Genomic DNA, 21647 nt, shown 5'->3' with positions numbered 1-21647 from the left:
GGCAAACAAACGCCGATCAGCACTGATGCTTACACACGTGGGATTGGTCCGGGTTGTCGTCCAAGCATCAGGAGCCCTTGCTGCCCCACCGCGCAGTCTGCCTTGGCGCCACAGCACCGTCCGCTGCCTGAAGGATTCGTGCTGTGTGCCGCCTGGGCGCGGCGGGAGTCAGCAGACAAGCCGGCGGGGGGCATCAGAGTGCTGGGCAACGCGCCTGGCTGATGTCATTGCTGGCCGAGCTGCCGTGGCTGCAGCGGGCAGGCGTCTCATTAGCCGTCGAAAACCGTTTGGAGCACGGCAAATGGAGTGGCAGCGAAGGCGTGGGCGATCACCGTTGGCCAGTCTCGTTGTTGCAGAGGAAATTGAGGCTAGCCCGTCGCGGGGAAGCAGCGTGAACCCTGGGCATCGCAACATTGCCCTCTCCGCCTGAGTCCGTCAGCGGCGCCTGCCGTGGTAAGCCGTCTTCTCCGCCATGCATTGCTTGCAGCTCTTAATACACCCCTCCCCCGCGGCGCGGCAGCTTGTCCTCGTCCTTTGCTTATCCTCCCGGCACTGCGTTCCGAACTCCACGTCTGTTGCTCTGTTTGATCCCAAACAAGCCGCTCATGTGTCTATCCTCCCCCTGATCAGCAATTCTTCCTGATCAGTAGCGGACAACACTGCCTGTGACGACGCAACGGTAAGCTGACCCCTCGCTGCCGTGCTACAAAAATTTAACATGTCGAATAGAAACCACAAGCTTCAACTATCGCCCGGACTCCCGAGCTTTTCCCCCGCCAAGCTTGCCCAGCATGTCCGGAGAAAAGCACTCTTCGGAAGGCGACACCGCCTTCAAGGAAGATGCCGAGCGCAACCAAAGCCAAGGCGCTCGCAATGCCTCTGTTGTCAGTAGTACTTACATGTCGGCCGCGGACCGAGCCCGCCGCAATGCCAATGCCAAATTGGCCAACCCTCTAGCTGGATACACTCGTCCCCAGCTGGAGAAGAAGGGCCGGGATTACGCGCTGGAACACGCGCTGGCCGAACCCGAGGACATCCGCGCTTTTGAAATCGGCGCCATCCTCGCTCAGGACCCATTGTCTTACGACCGTCTGGGCACCGATACCCTATCCGAGGAGGAGGTTTCAACACTGTACCATGAGTTCACCAACAAATGGTCTCAGCCGAAGACTTTGTACATTGTCATCGTCTGCTGTTCTGTTTGTGCCGCAGTTCAGGGAATGGGTACGTACATTGAGCCCCCGAGGCGGTTGTTTAACTGACTCACGTTTCATAGATGAGACTGTCGTCAACGGCGCACAACTCTTCTACACTCCACAATTCGGCATTGACAATGAAGGCGAGGCGCGCTCGACCTGGCTAACTGGACTCGTCAACTCTGCCCCGTATCTTTGCTGCTCTTTTATCGGCTGCTGGCTGACTGTTCCGTACAACAACTGGTTCGGTCGCCGTGGCACAATCTTCATCACTTGCCTCTTCTCTGCCATTGCCTGCTTCTGGCAGGGGTTCGTCAACACTTGGTGGCACATGTTCGTGGCCCGCTTTATGCTCGGCTTCGGTATCGGTCCCAAATCCGCGACGGTCCCAATTTATGCCGCAGAATGCACCCCTCCGGCAATTCGTGGTGCTCTTGTCATGCAATGGCAAATGGTGCGTTGAAGCTTTCAGTTTCCTGGCTATCTCAGAGCTAACGGCTGTGCAGTGGACCGCCTTCGGAATCATGCTTGGTTACGTTGCCGATCTTGCACTGTACGAAGTTCCTGACACTGCTGCCGCCACCGGGCTGAATTGGCGTCTGATGATGGCGTCCGCTATGCTCCCGGCCGTCGTGGTTTGCTGCTTCGTCTTCCTGTGCCCAGAGTCGCCTCGTTGGTATCTCAGCAAGGGCCGCCACGCTGCCGCCTTCCACGCCATGTGCACACTGCGCTACAACAAAGTCCAAGCGGCCCGCGACCTGTTCTATATGGCCGAGCTCCTGAAGGCCGAAGAGACCATGAAGATTGGCCAGAGCAAGCTCAAGGAGCTTGTCACCGTACCGCGCAACAGACGTGCCATGATTGCCTCGGAGATCGTCATGTTCATGCAGCAGGTAAGCGCCCTCTCGCTCGAATTAGCAGGCCGAAGACTCACACCTTGCAGTTCTGTGGCGTCAACGTGATCGCCTATTACTCGTCCTCTATCTTCCGCGACAGCGGCTTCTCCTCGATTTCCGCTCTGGCCGCCTCCCTCGGCTTCGGAATCATAAACTTCACGTTCGCGATCCCGGCCATCTATACGATCGATACGTTTGGCCGGCGGAACCTTCTGCTCACAACTTTTCCGCTCATGGCGATCTTCCTGCTCTTCACCGGCATGTGCTTCTTCATCTCCGACCAAGGCTCGGCTAAGCAGGCGCGTGTCGGCCTGATCGCTCTGGGGATTTACCTGTTTGGTATTGTCTACTCTCCTGGCGAGGGTCCGGTGCCGTTCACATATTCCGCTGAAGCTTATCCGCTGTATGTGCGTGCGTACGGAATGTCGCTTGCGACGGCCACGACGTGGTTCTTCAACTTTGTCCTTTCGATTACCTGGCCTTCGCTCCAAGCTGCTTTCACACCCCAGGGAGCGTTTGGCTGGTACGCCGCATGGAACGTCGTCGGTTTCTTCCTCGTCCTCTTTTTCATGCCGGAGACCAAAGGCAAGACACTTGAAGAGCTTGACCAAGTCTTCAGCGTGCCCACCAGGAGGCACGCTGCCTACGGCGCTCGCCAGATCCCGTACTTTTTCAATCGCTACATCCTCAGGCGAAAGGTCGAGCCCGAGATCCTGTACCAGCAAGAAGATGTTCACGCTGTTGGCGACCCGGAGGACCTGGCCGGCGACGAGCGTCCTGGATCAAAGAGCGTAGAGGCCCGGAATGGCCTTTAGATATCCTGTGCGTTCAAGTGGATGCGGGCCTGGAAAAGTCTCGGGAGCGCCTAATGAAGTGTGGACGTTGGGAGATGCCCGCGGTGTAGTTTTCTTATCGATCCTGTGGACGATACTCTCTCTTTCGATGGTCTGATACCCCTTCCTCGCCATAGCGACGCCCTTGTTGGGTTGCGATGAAGAGAGGGCCTTGGGTGACTTTTATTTGTATGAACTGTGGTTGGGGATGTTGATACCTTATTTGCAACGACTATATGGATTGGTTTTTGTAATAGTTTTCCCATTGCGACGGCCTGCACATTGTGAAGACTACCGGGAATCGCATGCAGTTGCCATGCGGGAGTCACTGCGCTAGAACTCTCCGAAATGGGACTGCAAGGCTGTTGGGAAACCCTGCAAATGAGGTCTCCACTGAATCATGATTACGTTAACCATGGGTTGCTGCGCGGGAGATAATTTTAGATTGGTGTGACAAAGTGAGGGAGCGCGGGGCGCTACGGCCTGGATCGAGCGAGTGGCGTTTGGCTGAAGTACGACGAGCCAATCGCGGAGGTGGTGATGTGAAAACAAAAGTTGCCAGCTGAAACGCAGCGATAGAGTTGCAAGCTATATTTGCATATTTGCGCAAGCTGATGAGGGGCGTTTGCGTGGGCGATCCGCTAAGCAGACGATCGGAGCCTGGATGCCCCACGATGCGCCGGGCTGACGTCTCACCGCCCGCGCTAGCGTTGTTTACGCCCAATGCCAGGGCTGCGACAGAACCCGTTCAACATCTTCCTCACTCCAGCACCCTTGGCTCCACAACCGCTGTAGTCTTTCCGGCAACCTGCAGCACGCTCACACGGCCCGCCAAAAGCTTCCGCTTGCCGCAACTCATCCCGCGCCTCCTTCGCTGGTAGAGCAACCGCCCCTCCATTCCCGCTGCCTTACGGGCTCGGCTGTGGTAACCTTTGGAATGCTAATACAATCTACAGATCTCGTTCCTCGTCGACCTGCATATAGTCGACCCCGTGCCCGCCGCGCGAGCAATATGACTTCTTTCATTACCACCATGTTCGTCCACTTCCCTTCTCCGTCGCAGCCATCGTTCCACCACAGCCCGTTCCCCTCATTTCCCTCCGATCCGAAACCCCTTCCGCCCGTTTTTACCCTGCCCCCATCCGCTCCTGCGCCATGTATACGTGCCGACCCGCGAGATTGCGCGCTTGGGGCGCCAGATAGCGGCGTGCCGGTGCGCCGCGACGCCGGCTGCTGGGACGACGCATATTGGCACCGGGCGCATCTGGGGTACACGCCGCCGACACTGCCGTGCGGTGTTTACTCCAGTCCACTACAAAAGGCGTTTGGCGAGGCTTTGCGCAGCAACCTTCATGCGCTGCTCTCGCCTCGCTGCTCCGCTCCGCCCAACCTGCCTTTAGGCCCGATCCCACAGCCGACAGCGGTGCCCGACATGCAATCTCGCATCCCCATGCGCGCACATGAAAACCCCGCGCCTCGCCGGGGAGTTCTCAAGAGCTCCCGTCCTCCGAGACGTCCGCACAACCACGTTGGAAATCAGTTCGGGAATGCCGAGGCTAATACTCTCTTCCTGGCTAGTAGCAACAACAGGGTCGGCCGTACCGGTAATGGCGGCACTGCTGCATTCCGCGCCAAGGAGGGCAAGCGTGGCACCAGTTCATGGCAGCTGAAGCAGTTTGCCGAAGCGACTCTTGGTAGTGGTAGTCTGCGCAAGGCAGTGCAGCTGCCAGAGGGAGAGGATTTGGGCGAATGGCTGGCCGTGAATGGTGCGTTGTTATGACAACCGGGACCGATGTCGGTGTAGAGGTCATGTGGAGGGGGACTAATCGTTGTGTCCTTGCAGTTGTCGATTTCTACAACCAGATCAACTTGATCTACGGCGCCATAACGGAGTTCTGCTCGCCGCAGAGCTGCCCCGAGATGAAGGCGACCGATGAGTACGCAGCGGAAATCTGGATTCCATTGACATCGCTGACGCATGCTAGATTCGAGTACCTCTGGCAAGACTCCGAGAACTACAAGAAGCCGACCAAGATGCCCGCCCCGGAGTATATTGAGCACCTAATGGCCTGGGTCCAGTCCAACGTCGATAACGAGTCCATGTTCCCTTCTCGCATTGGTGTCGCTTTTCCCAAGCAGTTCCCCGCCTTGATCCGTCAACTCTTCAAGCGTCTCTACCGCGTCTACGCGCACATCTACTGCCACCATTACCCTGTGATCATCGCCCTTGGTCTGGAGCCGCATCTTAACACCAGCTTCAAGCACTACGTCTTGTTCGTCGACGAGCATCAGCTGAACCAGGGAAGCAGGGACTACTGGGGACCTTTGGGTGATCTGGTTGAGAGCATGCTCAAGAGCGACTGAGCAGGATCGGCATAGCTTGACTTTTCGACAAATTTCCCGACTTCAACAGGGCATATTGGCAGGGCCTTTTTCTGGGCGTTCTCGGGCGCATGCACATGGCAGGTTAAGGGCAATGGCGGATGCATACTAGCGGGCATGGATTTGGTGGTTGGTCGATGGCTTTTGCTCTTTCCTGCAACTCTGACATTCTTGTTTGTATACCTAATTTACGAAGTTGACTATGGGACGACGGAGTTGGGTTAAATTCACAGCGATTAAGATGTTATCTGCCCAACTTGGAAATGCTCGTGCATATCTCGCCCAATTACGATCGAGTGAGAGTGGATACGGAGCCCTGCGTGCGCACGTGCGGACGTGCAGAGATAGAGACAGAAAACACATCGGCTACGTCATCTTCTAGTTCACCGGCAGTGACTGCTGAAGCACCTCCGCGCGATTTCCCCACTAGTACGGATCTAAAGCGCAACCGAAATTGAGTCGGAGTCTAGTCTAGGATGCGGAAGTAGAAGCGACGATGGAACATAAAACACCATGCGATTCATGTTCGAGGCAGAAGCTGCATGGCTGGAGCAGGCGGTCAGGAAGACGCACAGCACGGCGCGAAAACCCGGCCAACACGCATCACTGGGGCCGCGTGCTTTTATGACACGAGTCCGAAATGCAGGAAAGGAGACGGCGGGCAGCCTTGGATCGTCTCGGCGCGCCCGCGGCGTGTACGGGTCGCGCGCGGACAACACAGCAGGGCGGGGAACGTTTGGTGGGGACTTGGAGGTCTGGAGAGCGAGTTTGCGCTCTGGGGCGCGAGCAGCGGGCAGACTGCGGTGCTTGCGGGCGGAGGGGCGGGTGGGCAATGATGCGGTGGCGGCTCTTGCGCCGGCCGCTCGGACGCTTTGCTGATCAACCGTTGTCGAGACTGTCAATCGCCAATGCTGCACATGCGTGCCCACCGCTCTCAACGATTTCCGCGCGGGGCATTTGTTGTTGGCGGGCGCGCGTTGCGCGAGAAAGGTGTGCGACGACAGGCTGAGCGCGTCGCTCGCGCCTGCGGGAAGCTTACCGCGCTTTGACACACAATGCCTGCACACTCGCCGCTGCCTCCCCGCGCCGACCGGTAGCTGCACGGGCGCGCGCTGACAGCCGGCGCAGGACTGGTTTCTGGCTTGTTTGCGATAAGGAAGCCGCGGCCATGCTAGTCCGCTTTGCTACTACTGTTCCTGCATGCAACAAAACCTTCATCGCTCCCGGCGCCGCTTTATCTTCCCTCAATCCAACTCTCCGCGCTCCCAGCAGCAGCACTTCCTCGGACATCTTTGCGCTGTGGCAGTATACTTCACTACACACTTCCTTCACTTTTCTCCACATCTCGCTTGCATTTCACGTTAGATCAGCGCCCGCCTTCCTTGGGCTAGCTGCTGCTTGTTCCGCTTGCCAGCGCTTCACCGCTCACTGCTTTCAATTACCGCCAGCCTTTGTACTCGCAGCTCCGAACTTCTGCATTCTTCCCGCCAGCAACCATGGTCATCGTCGACGGACACCAAGAGTACCTCTGTGAAGAGGAGAAGCGGCTGAAAGAGGACCGCCACCGCGAGCGCTACTGGAAGAAATGGGGCCCGTACACCGCCGAGAGGCAATGGGCTACCGGTAAGCACCCATTGACCCGCCAATTTTGTTCGAATTTCAGCTGACTTGCCGCAGTTCGCGAGGATTACTCGTGAGTTTGTCCCCCAAGGACAATTGAGAGTTGGTTGCTGACTGCAGGCTTCTAGCCATGACGGAGATGCATGGAGCCGTAAGTTTGACCCAATTGGACCCAATTGACATGTGCTGACATCGTTTCACAGATTTCTCGCATGACATGTCTCGCTCCCGCGCGTATCGGTGGGGCGAAGACGGAATTGCTGGTGTTTCTGACACCCACGGCCTTCAGAACATTACCTTTGCGTTCTGGAACGAGAAAGAGTACGTTTCAAGATGCAAACTCTCTGAGCGGTACTGATTTGTGGTAGTGATTTTCTCAAGGAGCGGCTCTTCGGCCTCTCGAATCCTCAGGGCAACCACGGCGAGTCGGTCAAAGAGGCGCATTTCCACCTGGACAACACACCCACCGTATGAATACTAGCCAAGTCCTAAGAGGTGACAGAAAGCTAATCGTTCGCAGCACTCTTACATGAAGTTCCTTTACAAGTACCCGCAGCGCCGATTCCCCTACGACGACCTCATCAAGGAGAACGCGAGACGCGGCCGACTCGATCGCGAGTACAACATTGTGGACACTGGCGTTTTCGATGACGACAGATACTGGGACATCTTCATTGAAACGGCAAAGGAAGCTGATGACGAGGATGAGCTTCTCTTCCGAGTTACGGCTTACAACCGTGGCCCCGAGGCTGCGCCGCTCCACATTGTGCCCCACGTTTTCTTCAGAAACACCTGGGCGTGGGGCCGTGAGTCGCCGGACAAGAAGCCGAGCATCCAGAAGGTTGGCCAGACAACTGCCATGTCTAAACACCACAAGATAGGCGAGAGGTACTTCCAATTGTCACCTTCGCCAGGCTATGGTGCAAGCGGCGAGGACGTCCAGCCTCAGCTCCTCTTCACCGACAACGACACCAATTTCAAGAAGCTCTGGAAAACAGAGAACAAGACGCAATATACCAAAGATGGTATCCATGAGCGCATCTGCGACGAGAATGTGGCGGCTGTCAATCCCGACAACGTTGGAACCAAGGCAGCTGCATGGTTTGCCTTTGACGAGGGTGACGGAGTTCCGCCCGGAGAGTGCGCTGTCGTCCGTTTCAGACTATCCAAGAGAAACGATGGTTATCTCGATGAAGAACTTTTTGACGATATCGTCGAGCAGCGCCGGATCGAAGCCGATGAGTTCTACTACCGCATCAACCCCTTGCCCATGGCCGAAGATCTTCGCAACATCCAGCGCCAGGCTTTCTCTGGCATGATGTGGTGCAAGCAACACTACCACTTCATCTGGGATGAGTGGGCGAACGGTGACCCTGATATGCCCCCTCCTCCCGCGAGCAGGAAAGAGATCCGCAACCAGCACTGGAAACACATGTACCTGGACGATATCCTGTCGATGCCTGATTCGTGGGAATATCCCTTCTTCGCTGCTTGGGATAGCGCTTTCCACTGCATCACGCTGGCCATGATTGACCCTGACTTCGCGAAGAAACAGATGGATCTGTTCACACGCGAGTGGTACATGCACCCGAACGGTCAGCTGCCTGCCTACGAATGGAACTTTGGCGACGTCAATCCTCCAGTCCACGCTTGGGCTACGTTCAGGACGTTCAAGATTGAGCGAAAGATGTATGGACGCGAGGACCTTGACTTCCTCGAGCGTGTGTTCCAGAAGCTGTTGCTCAACTTCACCTGGTGGGTGAACCGCAAAGATTTCGACGGCAAGAACATCTTCGAAGGCGGTTTCCTCGGTCTGGACAATATCGGACTCTTCAACCGTTCCGATCCTTTGCCCACCGGTGGTGTCCTTGAGCAAGCTGATAGTACTGGATGGATGGCCTTCTACTGCTTGTGCATGCTCAACATTTCCTTGGAGCTGGCCAAGCACCGCCGCATTTACGAGGACATTGCGTCGAAGTTCTTCGAGCATTTCATCCTCATTAGTGATGCCATGCAATACCGTTCCGGTGGTGAAGAGAAGTCGCTTTGGAATGACGACGATGGCTTCTACTACGATGCCATTTCCTGGGGTGGTCCTTGGAGCCACCAGATGCCCGTTCGCTCGCTGGTCGGACTAATCCCGCTTTATGCGACTCTGACTCTGGAGCCTGAGGTTGTTGATAAGCTTCCGTCATTCAAGAAGCGTCTTAACTGGTTCATCGAAAACCGTTCCGATCTGGCTGATCGCAATTTGGCCAGCATGAGCCGCCGTGGAAAGGGTGACAGAATCCTGCTCTCGCTGGTTAGCGAAGATCGCTTGAGGAAGATCCTGAAGAGGATGCTCGATGAAGACGAGTTTCTTGCAGACCATGGAATTCGGTCCCTGTCGAGGTACCACAAGGATCACCCATACTCCATGGATGTCAACGGACAGAAGTTCGAGGTCGCCTACCTTCCCGGTGATTCTGACAGCGGCTTGTTCGGCGGCAACAGCAACTGGCGCGGTCCGATCTGGATGGCCGTGAACTTCCTGCTCGTGGAGTCTCTCCTGAGATTCTACATGTTCTACGGCAACAGCCTCAAGGTTGAGTGCCCGACCGGTTCTGGCGACGAAATGCATTTGGGCCACGTTGCCGAGGAGATTCAGCACAGATTGCAACACCTTTTCGCTCGTGGAGATGATGGGCGTCGCGCCATCAACGCCGGAAACGAGATGCTCGACTACGACCCCAACTGGAAGGACTACATGTGGTTCCATGAGTTCTTTGATGGAGACACTGGTAGAGGTCTTGGAGCCAGTCACCAGTGCGGCTGGACAGGTCTGATTGCGAAGATGATCCACGACACCGGTATTCGCTGCCGTCTTCCCCAGACACCTCGCACTCCGTCGACAGCTGCTGCGCACTACTTCGACGATGTCTTTACCACCAAGTACAAGGGCCGTAAGCCTAGCATTCGCAGATCATCGACCAGCCGGTCCATTGGCAGCCGCCCCGACTGGGCTGATCTCGAGGCTCCGAAGAGCCCGAAGGCGTCGAACGGCCACGCTATCGATGACGACGAGAGTGAGCAGCCCACCAAGCCTTTCCAGAGAGTCAACTCGGTGGGTTACTTTGATGCAGAGGCGCTTGAGAAGAAGAAGCAAATCGATGAGCAGGTGGCGGAGTACGTGTCCAACCAACTCTCACGGATGAAGAGCGGCGAATCTGCAGGAGAGGGCGTAGGTGACGAGCTTGAGGCTCAGCTGGACGGTGCTTGAGTGGTGTAAGATGAGAACGTTCGCGGCTCTGAATTGGCGTTCGGAGGCAAAATTAGAAGAATGGCGGCTCAAAGTGGGATTCCTACAACAGCAGTAGTTTCGCTGAGGGATTAGATGTGCTACCTAGAACAACCTAGAGAATTCCTACCTAATTAGATACTCTCCGGAGTAAATTGTACTACGAAAGTCCGTAATCACCCTCGTGTTGGCTGGCAGTGTGGAGCTTGACGATTGCACCTGATCGGCCACGACTTTCTCCCCGCGCCTCATCCGATGATCTCAGACCCGAACGCGACCGCCCGCCGGCGCATCGTTCCCCTCAACCGGCGGTGTATACAAACAGCTTCGTCCACACTCTTACAGCTGTTTCACGCGACTTTGCTTTGACACCACAATTGCTACTCAGCTGGGCGTCCCCCTTCCCCAATCTAACAATCGTCGAGCAATCCGCCGCGACGCGAGATCCGAGAGCACAACACGCGCGACCCGTCTTCGGCAGCGAGCACCCCGGAGCACCCTTGCCTCTTCCTCTGCGGCACACGATACCAAAACCGAACAATCACGCACCACTGCTACGAATTTACCATTCGACGCCTTCCTACATCTCCCCTGCTTCAGTCCGCACGATCCATCCGGTGCCCACCCCGACCCAGAAACGGTCGCCAGCCTACGCTTCGGAAGAAGACGAAGAGTCGCGCGCACGAATAAAAGCCCCGAGACACACACGCCTGAAACCTTCAAGACCCCCGAAGCCAACAAACCCGGCTCGCATGCCGTGAACACCTACACACACAACATAAAGCGAAAGGACAGCAGCGCAAAAGATGCCGCCCAAACCCGGTCGCGGTCGGCCGCGCAAATCGGCGGCATCGTCTACGAACGTCGTCGCCGCTCCTCCCAGTCCTACCACTGCTACTACCGGGAAGGGACGGAAAGGCAACAAGGGGCGCCCGTCTGCTGCTACAGCGGTGGCTGCGTTGGCGGCCTCGAGGGGGAAGGACAACAACGGTGCTGCTTCTCCCGCCGCCGCCGGGCGCAAGAGGAGAAGGGCCGAGGAGGATGATGGAGATGAGCTTGAGGGGTTTGAAGGGGAGACTGAGGAGGAGGAGGAGGAGGTAGAGGAAGGCGAGGAAGGGGAGACTGAAGACGAGGCAGGAGAGGAAGCGATAGAGGAGGAAACTGAAGACGAGGCAGAAGAGGAAGCGGTGGAGGAGGACAACGACGACGACGATGATGAGGCGGACGAACTATCTGAGCTGCCGTCAGCGGTATCTGTAACTGCGAACAAGGGCAGGAAGGCCGGCAAGCGGGGCAGTGGCGCGACGGCGGCGGTCGGTAGCGGGACGAAGGGCAAGAAGAGGCGCAGCGAGGCACAAATGGACGATGATTCGATCGGCGATGCCACAAAGGCCGCGAAGAAACCACGCACAACAGCGAAAACGGCAAAGGCGGCGGGGGAGAAGGAGAAGGAGAGGGAGAGGGAGAGGACGCAGGCGGTGACGAGCAGCAAGGCCAAGTTTGCGCACCTGAAGCCGCGCACCCGCCACATCTCGCAGTCGGTCATCACGACCAAGTGGCGGCCCGCGCCCCTGCCGGCCCAGGCGGCGGCGCGCGCGCTGTTCGTCGCGGCCAAGCGGCCGGTCGTCGAGGCGGCGGGGAGGAAGTCGTCGACCGCCGGAGGCGGTGTCATGGGCGATGGCTATGACAAGAGGAAGGCGGAGGCGGAGGCGACGCTGGCGAGCGTGTTGAGGAGGCTGGAGAAGCAGATCCCGCGGATACCTTTCCCTTCGATGAAAGGGCCGGCGGCGGATGCGTTCGAGCTAGAAAAGGTTGTCGAGAGGAACAGGGGGCTCGAGATGCAGCTCACGCCGGCAGTGCATGCGGTGAAGCTGTTGAAGGACGCGGTGGGGAAGGAGGAAAAGGTGCTAGAGGGGGAGATGGAGGAGTTGGATATGCTGGAACGGAGGGCGAGGGAGGCAGAGAGGAGGGGCAAGGAGAGAGGGAAGAGGGGGTTGCATCCGGTGTTGAAGAGGTTTAGGGCGGGGGATGAGCGGGTTGGTGGTGGCAGGGAGGATTCCGTGGACGAGATAAGGATGGCTACTACAGATCGGCGGAGGCCAGAGACTAATGGAGATGAAGATGTTGAGGCGGAGTTGGAGGGCGATGAGCAGCTTGCACCGGTACTAGAGCAGCTGCGTGGTCATCTGGAGTCTATGCACGCGAATTTGGAGCAAGTTGAGGGGTTGGACGAGGCGATGAATGGGGCCAGAGTCACGTTGGACGGGGTCTTGAGGGCGAAGCTAGGCGAGGAGCGATATGAAGAACTGGTGTTGTCTTCTTAGGCGGAGTTGGTGGGAGATTGGCATTACACGCATTATGATACCCTTGTTTGCTTACCGTTGAGATATGGAAATCGCCATAACGAAGGATTTAAGCTGTTCAACGCTGATATTTTCCCATCCTCCATTGAGGCCCGCAAGAGCGATAGCGATAGAGTGTGCTCAGGGGGTTGGGTATTGCCGCGTCCCGTGCTCTACAGGCTTAAGACCTTGCTTTTTCTACAAGGGTATATGCGGGCTGCTGCAGGCCGTCTGGAATTGTCGGCTCCGGAGGGTGACCAAAGTCACGGTGTCTCGTGGCATAGTCCGGTCACAATGATTTGCGCTATTGATTCGCGCACAGATGGGGTTGCAAGACAAGCTTTTTTCCCATACTCGACCCCCTTGCCTCAACCATCTTCACGGGTCCCGATTGATCGGCAGCATATCGTGAAGATGCGCAGCGATCATGATCATCAGCAGGAGACGAGTATCGTCTGTTTCTCACCGTGTGGTGACAGCGCTTACAGGTTCTGACGATAACGGGCCCCGTAAAGCTCGGTCTCACATCGCGGTCAGATGCTGCAGGTCTCAGGGAGAGGCAGCGTGAGATCCAATATGTAGCGACGGGCCCAATGGCTCGGTGCCTGGGACGTGCTGCTCCGCTTTTCATATATTTGCTTTTGCCTGGGCACGGCATGCGCATGCGGCTAAGAAAAGCAGCGCTCGCTACATGTATCGGTATTGCCAACATGCGTCTGTATATTGGACACAGCTACCGTCTCGGGTAGTTGGGCACAACGCACGTTTTCCTACGATGCGCAAGTGCCGCGCCAATCCGTGCAGACATGATTGCAAACTCTCGCTGAGTCCGCTGCGGAGTAAGTAGTCCTGTCTAATCCAGCGCTGCTCCCTTCCACGCTTCCTCTCACCCGCTTCCTGAATTTCCCGCAACCCCTCAGTTGGGGAGTTGGGGAGTCAAGACGACAGCACATGCTTGCTCCGGAATTGGCCGGGCAGCGGAGAAGCGTACACGCAGAAAACCCCTGCGTCGAGGGGAATACGAGCGGGCTGGTGAGCGGCGAAGGGCACTGCAACAACAGAAGTAGCAGCTGGAACGCGGTGCGAGTAGACACAGCGCAAGGTACGATGCAGGCGGCGCTGGATAGGATGCAACGGCGGACGTGCCCTAGCGGAGCGGGCCTGAGGCTGAAGACGAAGGCTGCTGACCGCTGGGCCGTGGGTCAACGGATGCGCGGGCTGGTTTGTCTGCTGGTCGCGGCCTCGGCTTTGCGCAGGGCTGGCCGGCGGCCGGGGATCGCCCTGCGAGGGCGGGGCGGCAGCCGCTGCTGGCTGCGAAGAGCGGGCCTCCCACAGTCGCGTGCGAACTTCGAGCTTTGGGTAAGCAGCGCAAGCCAGCAGCATAACAACACCGCGCGCGCCGCCGTCCGCCCGCCGCCTGTCGCATTGCAGGCCGCGCCAACAGCCCTCAGATGTCGAGCGCGCGCTCTCCATGCCTCCACAACCTCTGACGCGCCTACCCGACGACGACTACGCGAATGCGCCTGCCCATGCGCCGTTCCGATCCGCAGTCCCCTCCGTCCCGAGCGACATAACCCCATTCGATGGTTGAGGCTACACAAAGAACCGCCGCAGAGGAATCGAATGGAGCTGCGCCCCCGGTTATGACGACGTCGAAGGATCCCCAGCAGAACGGCGACGACGCCAATGCCTCCAGACCCCCGAAGCCGGAACAGCATTCCCAGCCGCACGCGTCGGCCCAGCAGCAGGCCGCGCAGCAAAAGCAGCAGCAGGGCGCCGACAAGAAGGCTGCCGGCGACGCCAAGGATGGCGCCTCCCACAAGAGCACGAGCCCGCCCAAGAAGCGGCGGAAGGTCAATCATGGTGCGCAGAAGACCAATCAGTCAGGCAAGAGCAAGTGGAAAACGGACACACGGCTAACTGGCAGCGATAGCTTGCATCTATTGCAGACGTTCGGTGAGCCGCCTCACTCCCGCCCACGCGACTGGCGCACAAGCCCGGTACACGACATGCTGACCATTGCGCCTATCTTGCCGCCCACAGCACATGACATGCGATCTCGTAAGTCTCGCCCGGCTGTCTTGGGATGCGGGCGCACGCGCTGACAAGGCGCCCTTGCTGCGGCCTTGCTATTAGGAGCGGCCATGTACCAGGTGTATCAAGCGCAATATTGGCCATCTCTGCCACGATGAACCACGTGAGCCAGCGAAGCGCCAGAAGACGGACCCGCCCAGTGGGCAGGAAGAGGACCAGGCGAAGAACCTGGACCCCACTGCCGTGTCCGACGCCCCTCTCGGCCCGCTGGACCAGCGTCACGGCTCGCAAGATGCAGCCCTCGGGGCCCTTGCGCCGCCTCCATTGCCGCACGCCCTCCCCAACGCTACCCCGGGCCCCATCGCCCAGCCCGCACCCGTCTCCGCGCCACACGCTTCAAACATCGCAGGCAACTCTCAGTCATGTTCGTGATACCTCCTGCCCTGCTCTGTCCCCCCTTCAGCCCTGACGACAGCCTGCTAACACGAAGCTAATCACGGAAAGTCCCTAACTACAATGACTGGAACTTTGGCGCCTCCAATAACTTCCAGGACATGCACGCCTTCCATCCCTCCTACATGTTCAACGCCTCCGAAGCATCCAACGAGTATAACCTGCTCAACGACCTGCTAAGCAACAGCCTCATGGACGACGGCGCTCTGTACAACGGCGAGGAGATGAGCAGTCTCTTTCCAGATCAGCCGCTCACTAACACAATGAATGCATACAGCGGACAAAACTCACTGGTGCCTGGTAATCAACAGAACAACCAGCTTATGCCGCCATCGCAAGCTGCTATTGGCAACGCCATCTCACGGCCAGCGAGCGGCTTCCCTCTCGACAAGGCGCGCGAGGCCTACTACATGACGGCTGCTGACCCCGCAGGGAACGACACGCCTGAGGAACGTATGAACAAGCTTCTGAAGGCCAAGTTCGATGCTGGCATGCTCAAGCCCTTCAATTACATCAAGGGTTACGCGCGACTGTATCAGTACATGGAGCGCAACTTCCAGGCCATCTCTCGACAAAAGATTTTGCGGTGCATGGACAGGTTCAGGCCGAAATTCAGAGAGCGCGTGCAAACCTTGACCGACATCGAACTCGTCCGAGTTGAGATGTGGTTCGAACGACGCTTGATGGAATACGACCGAGTATTCGCTAGTATGGCAATACCCGCGTGCTGCTGGCGGAGAACTGGCGAGATCTTTCGTGGCAACAAGGAGATGGCCGAGCTGGTGAACGTGCCCATCGAAAACTTGCGAGATGTGTGTCGACCCGGTGACCTGCTACGACGAGTGCGTTGCTAACACCAGCAATAGGGTAAAATCTCGCTCCACGAGATTGTCGAGGAAAAGTCGCTCGTCAGCTACTGGGAGAAATTCGGCGCTATCGCATTCGACAGCTCGCAAAAGGCTATTCTGACCAGCTGCTCGCTGAAGAACCCCAATCCGGACTCCAAAGATCCGGAGATTCGATGTTGCTTCTCCTTCACGATCAGAAGAGATGCACATAACATGTAGGTCGCACTTTAACTGGGTTGAATAGTGAGAAGCCGACTGACTCCTCTTTACTAGTCCATCCCTGATTATCGGGAACTTCCTACCTATAATTAATGACAGCCCTGGTTCGAGCTCGTGATTGCGGCCGCATACCACTGGAGCTTCCCTCGATACATACCAGTTCGAGACCACCCTCTACTCCTGCGAACGTACATATATTCTCTCTTCTCTCTTCGCCTCCTCTACATCCTATCTTCTTTTGGAAGAACGTCTCTGCGGAGGCTCTCACAACCTAGATGAAAAAAATGCATGGGATTAAGGGCTTCCAGGGTGCGTGTTTTAGCGCCCGGTGTTATGGTCAATATTGTTGGTACCCTTTGCTGTACGTCTTATGTGTGGCATTTTCTGTCTGAGCAAATGTCTGTTTCCGGTGAAACCAGCTTGAAGTGCGAGAAGATGGTTGGTGTGGGAAGAGTAAAAACGACTTGGATTCACGCTGTGACCGTCTTTGCGCTTACTTCGATTGGAAGGATATGATGGCTCCAGTTCGTTGATTCACCTTGTTCAATGCTGCAGCGCACGGAAGTGTGTCGTTTAGCTGCTTTCCTTTCTGTAGCCTTTTGGCATGAGGTTTTTTTTCCCCCCTTCTTTGGTGAATCGCTATGAACCGATAGCCTGAATGTGGAAGTCGCAGACTGATACAGCAGATATCGCCCCATAGCGGTGGCGCGAGTGAAGAGGAAGATACGCAGCAGTTTCCGTGGAAATTTAATTCCAGTCCGCAAGTCGTACTTGTACTTCCCAAACATGAATGTGCGCAGATGTTGCGTACGCGATGGTATGCGAAGCCTGGTTGCCGCCGGCTCCAGCTCACCGAACGCGGCCACCCAAACCTCGACAATCGCACCACCTTCCTCATTTCCACACTCACCACAGACAAAGCCCCGCCACCGCCTTGACACATCCTTGCTCGCTGCTCGTCTCTCAGACGCACCCGATCTAAGCAAAATCACGTCCAGGTTACATCCTGCCGCCACTGCTGCTCTCACCTTCGCACCGCCTTTGGCGGCGCAGTCACTACACGACAGGACTCACAACGCCATGAAATCCCAGGCAAGAAACCGTCAAGAGCAAGATAAGAAAGTTGAAAGTCTCGTTGGTACGTCCATTGCCCAACATTTCGTTCGCAGTTCGCGCAGCGGCTCGTTTCACATCGACTGCCTTCCATCCTCAGCCTGACAGCAAGTCCCTGAGCTCATTCCTTGAATTCCCACTCAACCCCACCCTACGCCCCTACATCCTTCACCTCCCTGGCACCTCAGAACCACCTCTCTCGCTCCCTTTCCCGTTCTAACCCTCTCCGAAAACATCACAGCCTTTGCAACATCCCTCTCGCGCCGCCTGCACCGCCGCCTCTCCACCCCACCCGCCACCGCCACCACCGCCACGAGCGACGCCGACGAGGACGAGATAAGAAGTATAGGAGGAAGCCTCGACAGCCTCACCGACCTCGTCCCCGCCCTCTCCACCCACCTCGCCGCCACCTTCCCGCTCGTCGTGCCCGCGGCCCTGCTGCTGCCCAAGCGCGACGCGCTCGACCGCCTCGCTTCCGACATCTGGAACGCCGCAACCCGACTGGGGCGAGAACAGCAGCCTGAAGGAACATCGTCGGCGGAGAGGGATAAGAAGGTGTTGTGTAAAGTAAGGGCGTTTGCGGTGTTGGTGCTGGATGCCGTGGCTCGCTGCAGCGCGAGGGATAATGGCGATGATAACAGGGGGGTCGGAGGCACGGTGAAAGAGGTGGAGAAGGGAGTGAGAGTGTTGAGGGTTGCGTTGAAGGCGGGGCGGTGCTGCTTGGAGGTGGGCATAGTGGAGGAGGGTGGGTTGTTGAGGGTGTTGGAGTGCGCGGCGGACTGGGAGAAGAAGTTGAAGGGGCTGGTGGAGGGCGAAGGGAGAGATGCCGGCTCAGATTCAAGAATGGTGGATGTTGATATGGCGGAGGTGGTGGGGAGGTTGAGAGCAGAGTACTGGATCTTGAGAGTGGTGCATGTGAGTGAGGCCCTTCTTATTGTTAAAGAATAGTCTGCACCTTTGGCACTGGGCCTGCGCTGACTTGCTGATTTGTCCAGGCCTGGAAGCAGTCACGACTTGACCTCGCAGAGCACATGTTTTCCAAGAGCGACCTTGATCCGCACCGACTTGCAGCCGACACGGTGGATATGCTGACGGACACACTGTTCGAGATCGGCAGAGACATGTTCAGCAAGCGCCAGTATGAGGACGCTGTAAGATGGCTGGACCGCGCCTACGACCTCATTGGAGAACGCAACGTAGAAGAGCTGGATCACGATGCCGTGGAGCTGCGACTGTCTATCTTGAATTTCCTGGTCCGCGCCTGTCTCAAGATGAACACTACGGAGTCACGAGAAAAAGCTCGTGGCATTGTTGACTTACTCGATTTCGACTACGGCGATAAGATGGTTGTTCATCTCCTGAAGCTCGATGTTATCTCTTCGGATCCAGAACTCGAAGTTGAGCAGTACTACAATGTCGTGGTTCGGATGATAAGATCAATCGTGCTCACGGATGCAAACTTCAGAACCGTCATGCACCACGCCCACATCATCAAAGGCAAGAGTCCTGAGCTGGCTTGTAAAGCACTTGACAAGCTTCTTCACGAGAAATTATTCAGCCACGAGAATCATCAATGGATTGAGAAAGTCGCTGTTACGCAGATATGGATACTTGCCGATTCAGGAGACGCCCAGCCCCCAGAATCACTCGTGGGCCTTTTGGAAGCCGTGCTGCAAAACTCTCGACCATTCGACGCACCTGCGACACATGCTGCGCAGACCATACTGTGGAAGAAAATCGAAACCCTCTACAGCCAGGCAAAATATCTCGAATCGGAATCCTGGTGCAATATTGCACTTCATCCTCTTTTCGCCAAGGCTGGGGACTCAAACAAGGCAAAAATCTCCAGGAAAATTATCCTTTGCGCTCTGTCCAGGCAAGAACATAATAATGCCCGCAAAGTATTCTTCCAATTGCCAGAGAACGAGAAAAACAATCCCATGACTCGATATTTGATGTACAAGAGCGCCATTCGAGACCAGGAACCGCATCTCGCCGCGGAGTGCCTCGATGCCATAAGTAGACAGCCAGGCCGAGACTGTACACTGCTTTATGCTTGTGTTGTAGAAGCCCAGGAACTACGGGACCAACAGAGCGCCATTATTGCTCTCCAGAAAGCTCTGGAGAAATACGACTACGGTGCGCCTACTGGGGTGCATCTCCCAGCACTGCTCCGATCAACCATTAGACTCCTCGTGAACCAAATGAGTGCGTCTTCGGACTTCAAAGAGGATGCACTAAAAGAAGTATGCAAAGTTTTCGAGGGAGCGGCGGTCCAAGCTACCAAGGATAGGACACCTCGGCCAGATATGGAGCAGTCGGAACCAATCTTTACTGAAAAAGAACTTGAATGGTTTTCAAGAAACAGCTACAATCTTGCACTCAAACACTGCGGCTCGGCACACCCAGAGCATCTTCTGTGCCTGCTTGATAAGTGCATTCAGTTTATTGGCCTCCTCCAAACTGCTTTATCAAAAACCAACAGCAGTGGTCCCGCTCCAGATCTCATTCTCCGACTCTTACTATGTCACTACTTGGCTTCATGTGCAGCTATTGTGTTGGCGAGATCTACAGACTCTGTAACAGAGTCACTGAACGCATACATAACTGCTTCAAGGCATGCCTGCGCTTTTCGAAATACAGTCTCTCCTCTCCTCAACACTTCCGCGTCCACGAACGGCAGTGGCTCATCTACCAATACTAACCAGCCGATTGACCTTGGTGTAGCTACCAAGGCCGACCTTGCCGCTAAGAGGGCGCAACTCCTCCGATACGAGCTGGAGTCAGCATTGAAGCGGAGTGACTGGGATGGGCTCGACGCACTCTGGGACGAGTGTTTCGACAACCCACTGGACGCCGCAGGAAGTGGAGCCAAGGAAAGCAGAAGCAGCTGGTACACCCGTCACCTCGAAACCCTCGCCGACCTAGCCCTCGTTATCCACTCGGAACTATCGAAAGTCGACACGTCGTCCGCGTCGACGACAACAACAACAACAAGAAACCATCGCGCCCGCGTCCTCGGCGTCCTCCAACGCATCGTCAACCAAAGCTGCAGCGGCAGCATCGGCACGGGCATTAGCAGGTCTGGCGCCGTCGTCCACCTCGCCCGCTGGATCCGGTGCCTCTTCCAGCTCTCCATCGACAGTAGCAACGCGCTCGAGGACCCCGACGCCATCCCGCTCCAGTGCATCGGGCAAGCCACGAGCCTCATTTCAGCCTCTTCCTCCTCCACTACTGGCGCTAGGCGGGAGATGAACAGGGGCGCAAGCGGGGATGATTACGATGATTACGACGAAGCTCGCGGCGGCGGCGGCAGCGGCTCGCATCAACGCTATCCTCAGATCGAAGCCGAGTGGCTGGCTTCCACGGCGTTCAACCGCGGCATCGACTTCTACAGTGCCGGCGACGATGCGAGATACAAGGTCTGGGCTGAAAAGGCGATAGGGCTGGCGCGGGTGGCGGAGGAGCAGAGAGCTGGTGGTGGCAGCGGCGGCCAGCAGAGGCGTGAACCTGGCGGGTTGTATGGGACTTTGATGGAGAGGTCTAAGGGTTTGTTAAGGTGGGATTGAGTTTTGTTGATAGCTTTTCCTTTTCGAAGAGGGGGAGGGATGTGAGTGGATGTTGTATGTAATATGGGGATTGCTTTGAATTTGCGCGAAGTCGCTAGCGGATGGTTGAGCTGGGGGGATCTTTTATGGATTTTCAACATGGTAAAAGAACTTGCAAACAAGAAGTTGAGAAGAAATCACCAATGATATAGATCGATGCTCGTAAAGTTCAAGTAGCGATTCTCGTAGGGAATATGGCATTGCCTTGCAAGACAAAAGGTTCAAGAATCTTTTTTGGACGCATTATCTCCTTCCTCAGTCGGCGGCGCGATCCCCCCACTGAAAGGTTCACCAGCAACGTCCATCACCAGCACCGCAGTTAGGTTCCAGCGCAGAACCCGAGTAGTATCCTGAGCCCCGGTCGAGAACGTGAGCAGTCGAAGCAAAATGACCGGACGCAAGTTGCGACGTTTCTAAACCTCGTTGTGATAAAAAAAAAACACGTCCAGGAATCACACCAATGTAATTTTTGCAAATCCGCTGTGGCATGCATAGCATTGCTAAGATATCTTTCCTAGTGTTCTTTATCATCAGACTGATAATCGACATGTGCCAGTACAAGTGTGTTTATGGACGCAGTCGGTGGATCGTGCCGAGTGAAGAAATCAACCACCATGGAGCACTCCCGCTCCATGTCTTCTTCCCTGCCAACGCTGCGCGTCAACACGTATTGGACATAGCAACTGAAATAAAAGGGCACAACCACACCACAAAACTCGCCACCCGTACCAGCCGAGTAGCCAAAAAAAACACCAAAAGAAAAGGGTATGATGTGTGAAGGAAAGAAAACACCTTTTTGCTATGCATTTTCCAAAAGAGAGAAAAC

The 21647-nt window shown here is 56.4% G+C and overlaps 6 protein-coding genes across 6 annotated transcripts; all 6 read left to right on the top strand.

Annotated features, from left to right (window-relative positions):
- Positions 1 to 791: 791 nt before the first annotated feature.
- On the top strand, positions 792 to 2907 carry SLS55_006439 (uncharacterized protein; the record flags this gene model as incomplete). The annotated part of the gene is made up of 4 exons (XM_066777868.1): positions 792 to 1224; positions 1277 to 1650; positions 1703 to 2089; positions 2140 to 2907. The coding sequence occupies 4 exons, from the start codon at positions 792 to 794 to the stop codon at positions 2905 to 2907; spliced, it is 1962 nt and encodes a 653-aa protein (XP_066631963.1).
- Positions 2908 to 4375: 1468 nt separating this feature from the next.
- On the top strand, positions 4376 to 5289 carry MOB1 (Mitotic exit network component; the record flags this gene model as incomplete). Its single annotated transcript, XM_066777867.1, has 2 exons — positions 4376 to 4691; positions 4769 to 5289. 2 exons carry the CDS (start codon positions 4376 to 4378, stop codon positions 5287 to 5289), a joined length of 837 nt encoding a protein of 278 aa, XP_066631962.1.
- Positions 5290 to 6803: 1514 nt separating this feature from the next.
- SLS55_006437 (uncharacterized protein) lies at positions 6804 to 10186 on the top strand (the record flags this gene model as incomplete). Its single annotated transcript, XM_066777866.1, has 6 exons — positions 6804 to 6930; positions 6985 to 7000; positions 7056 to 7078; positions 7131 to 7248; positions 7296 to 7395; positions 7448 to 10186. 6 exons carry the CDS (start codon positions 6804 to 6806, stop codon positions 10184 to 10186), a joined length of 3123 nt encoding a protein of 1040 aa, XP_066631961.1.
- Positions 10187 to 11010: 824 nt separating this feature from the next.
- SLS55_006436 (uncharacterized protein) lies at positions 11011 to 12528 on the top strand (the record flags this gene model as incomplete). Its single annotated transcript, XM_066777865.1, has 1 exon — positions 11011 to 12528. The coding sequence occupies one exon, from the start codon at positions 11011 to 11013 to the stop codon at positions 12526 to 12528; it is 1518 nt and encodes a 505-aa protein (XP_066631960.1).
- A 1601-nt stretch (positions 12529 to 14129) lies between these two features.
- Positions 14130 to 16100, top strand: RDS2 (Transcription factor; the record flags this gene model as incomplete). Its single annotated transcript, XM_066777864.1, has 4 exons — positions 14130 to 14502; positions 14753 to 14857; positions 15085 to 15845; positions 15900 to 16100. 4 exons carry the CDS (start codon positions 14130 to 14132, stop codon positions 16098 to 16100), a joined length of 1440 nt encoding a protein of 479 aa, XP_066631959.1.
- A 1080-nt stretch (positions 16101 to 17180) lies between these two features.
- Positions 17181 to 20782, top strand: SPO22 (sporulation-specific protein 22; the record flags this gene model as incomplete). Its single annotated transcript, XM_066777863.1, has 3 exons — positions 17181 to 17238; positions 17563 to 17768; positions 18209 to 20782. The coding sequence occupies 3 exons, from the start codon at positions 17181 to 17183 to the stop codon at positions 20780 to 20782; spliced, it is 2838 nt and encodes a 945-aa protein (XP_066631958.1).
- Positions 20783 to 21647: the final 865 nt, after the last annotated feature.

The sequence above is a fragment of the Diplodia seriata genome (genome assembly GCF_021436955.1).
Source record: "Diplodia seriata strain FDS-637 chromosome Unknown scaffold_6, whole genome shotgun sequence".
Lineage (NCBI taxonomy): Eukaryota > Fungi > Ascomycota > Dothideomycetes > Botryosphaeriales > Botryosphaeriaceae > Diplodia > Diplodia seriata.
Note: the sequence above shows the minus strand (reverse complement) of the source record. Positions and strands in the feature narration are given on the sequence as shown.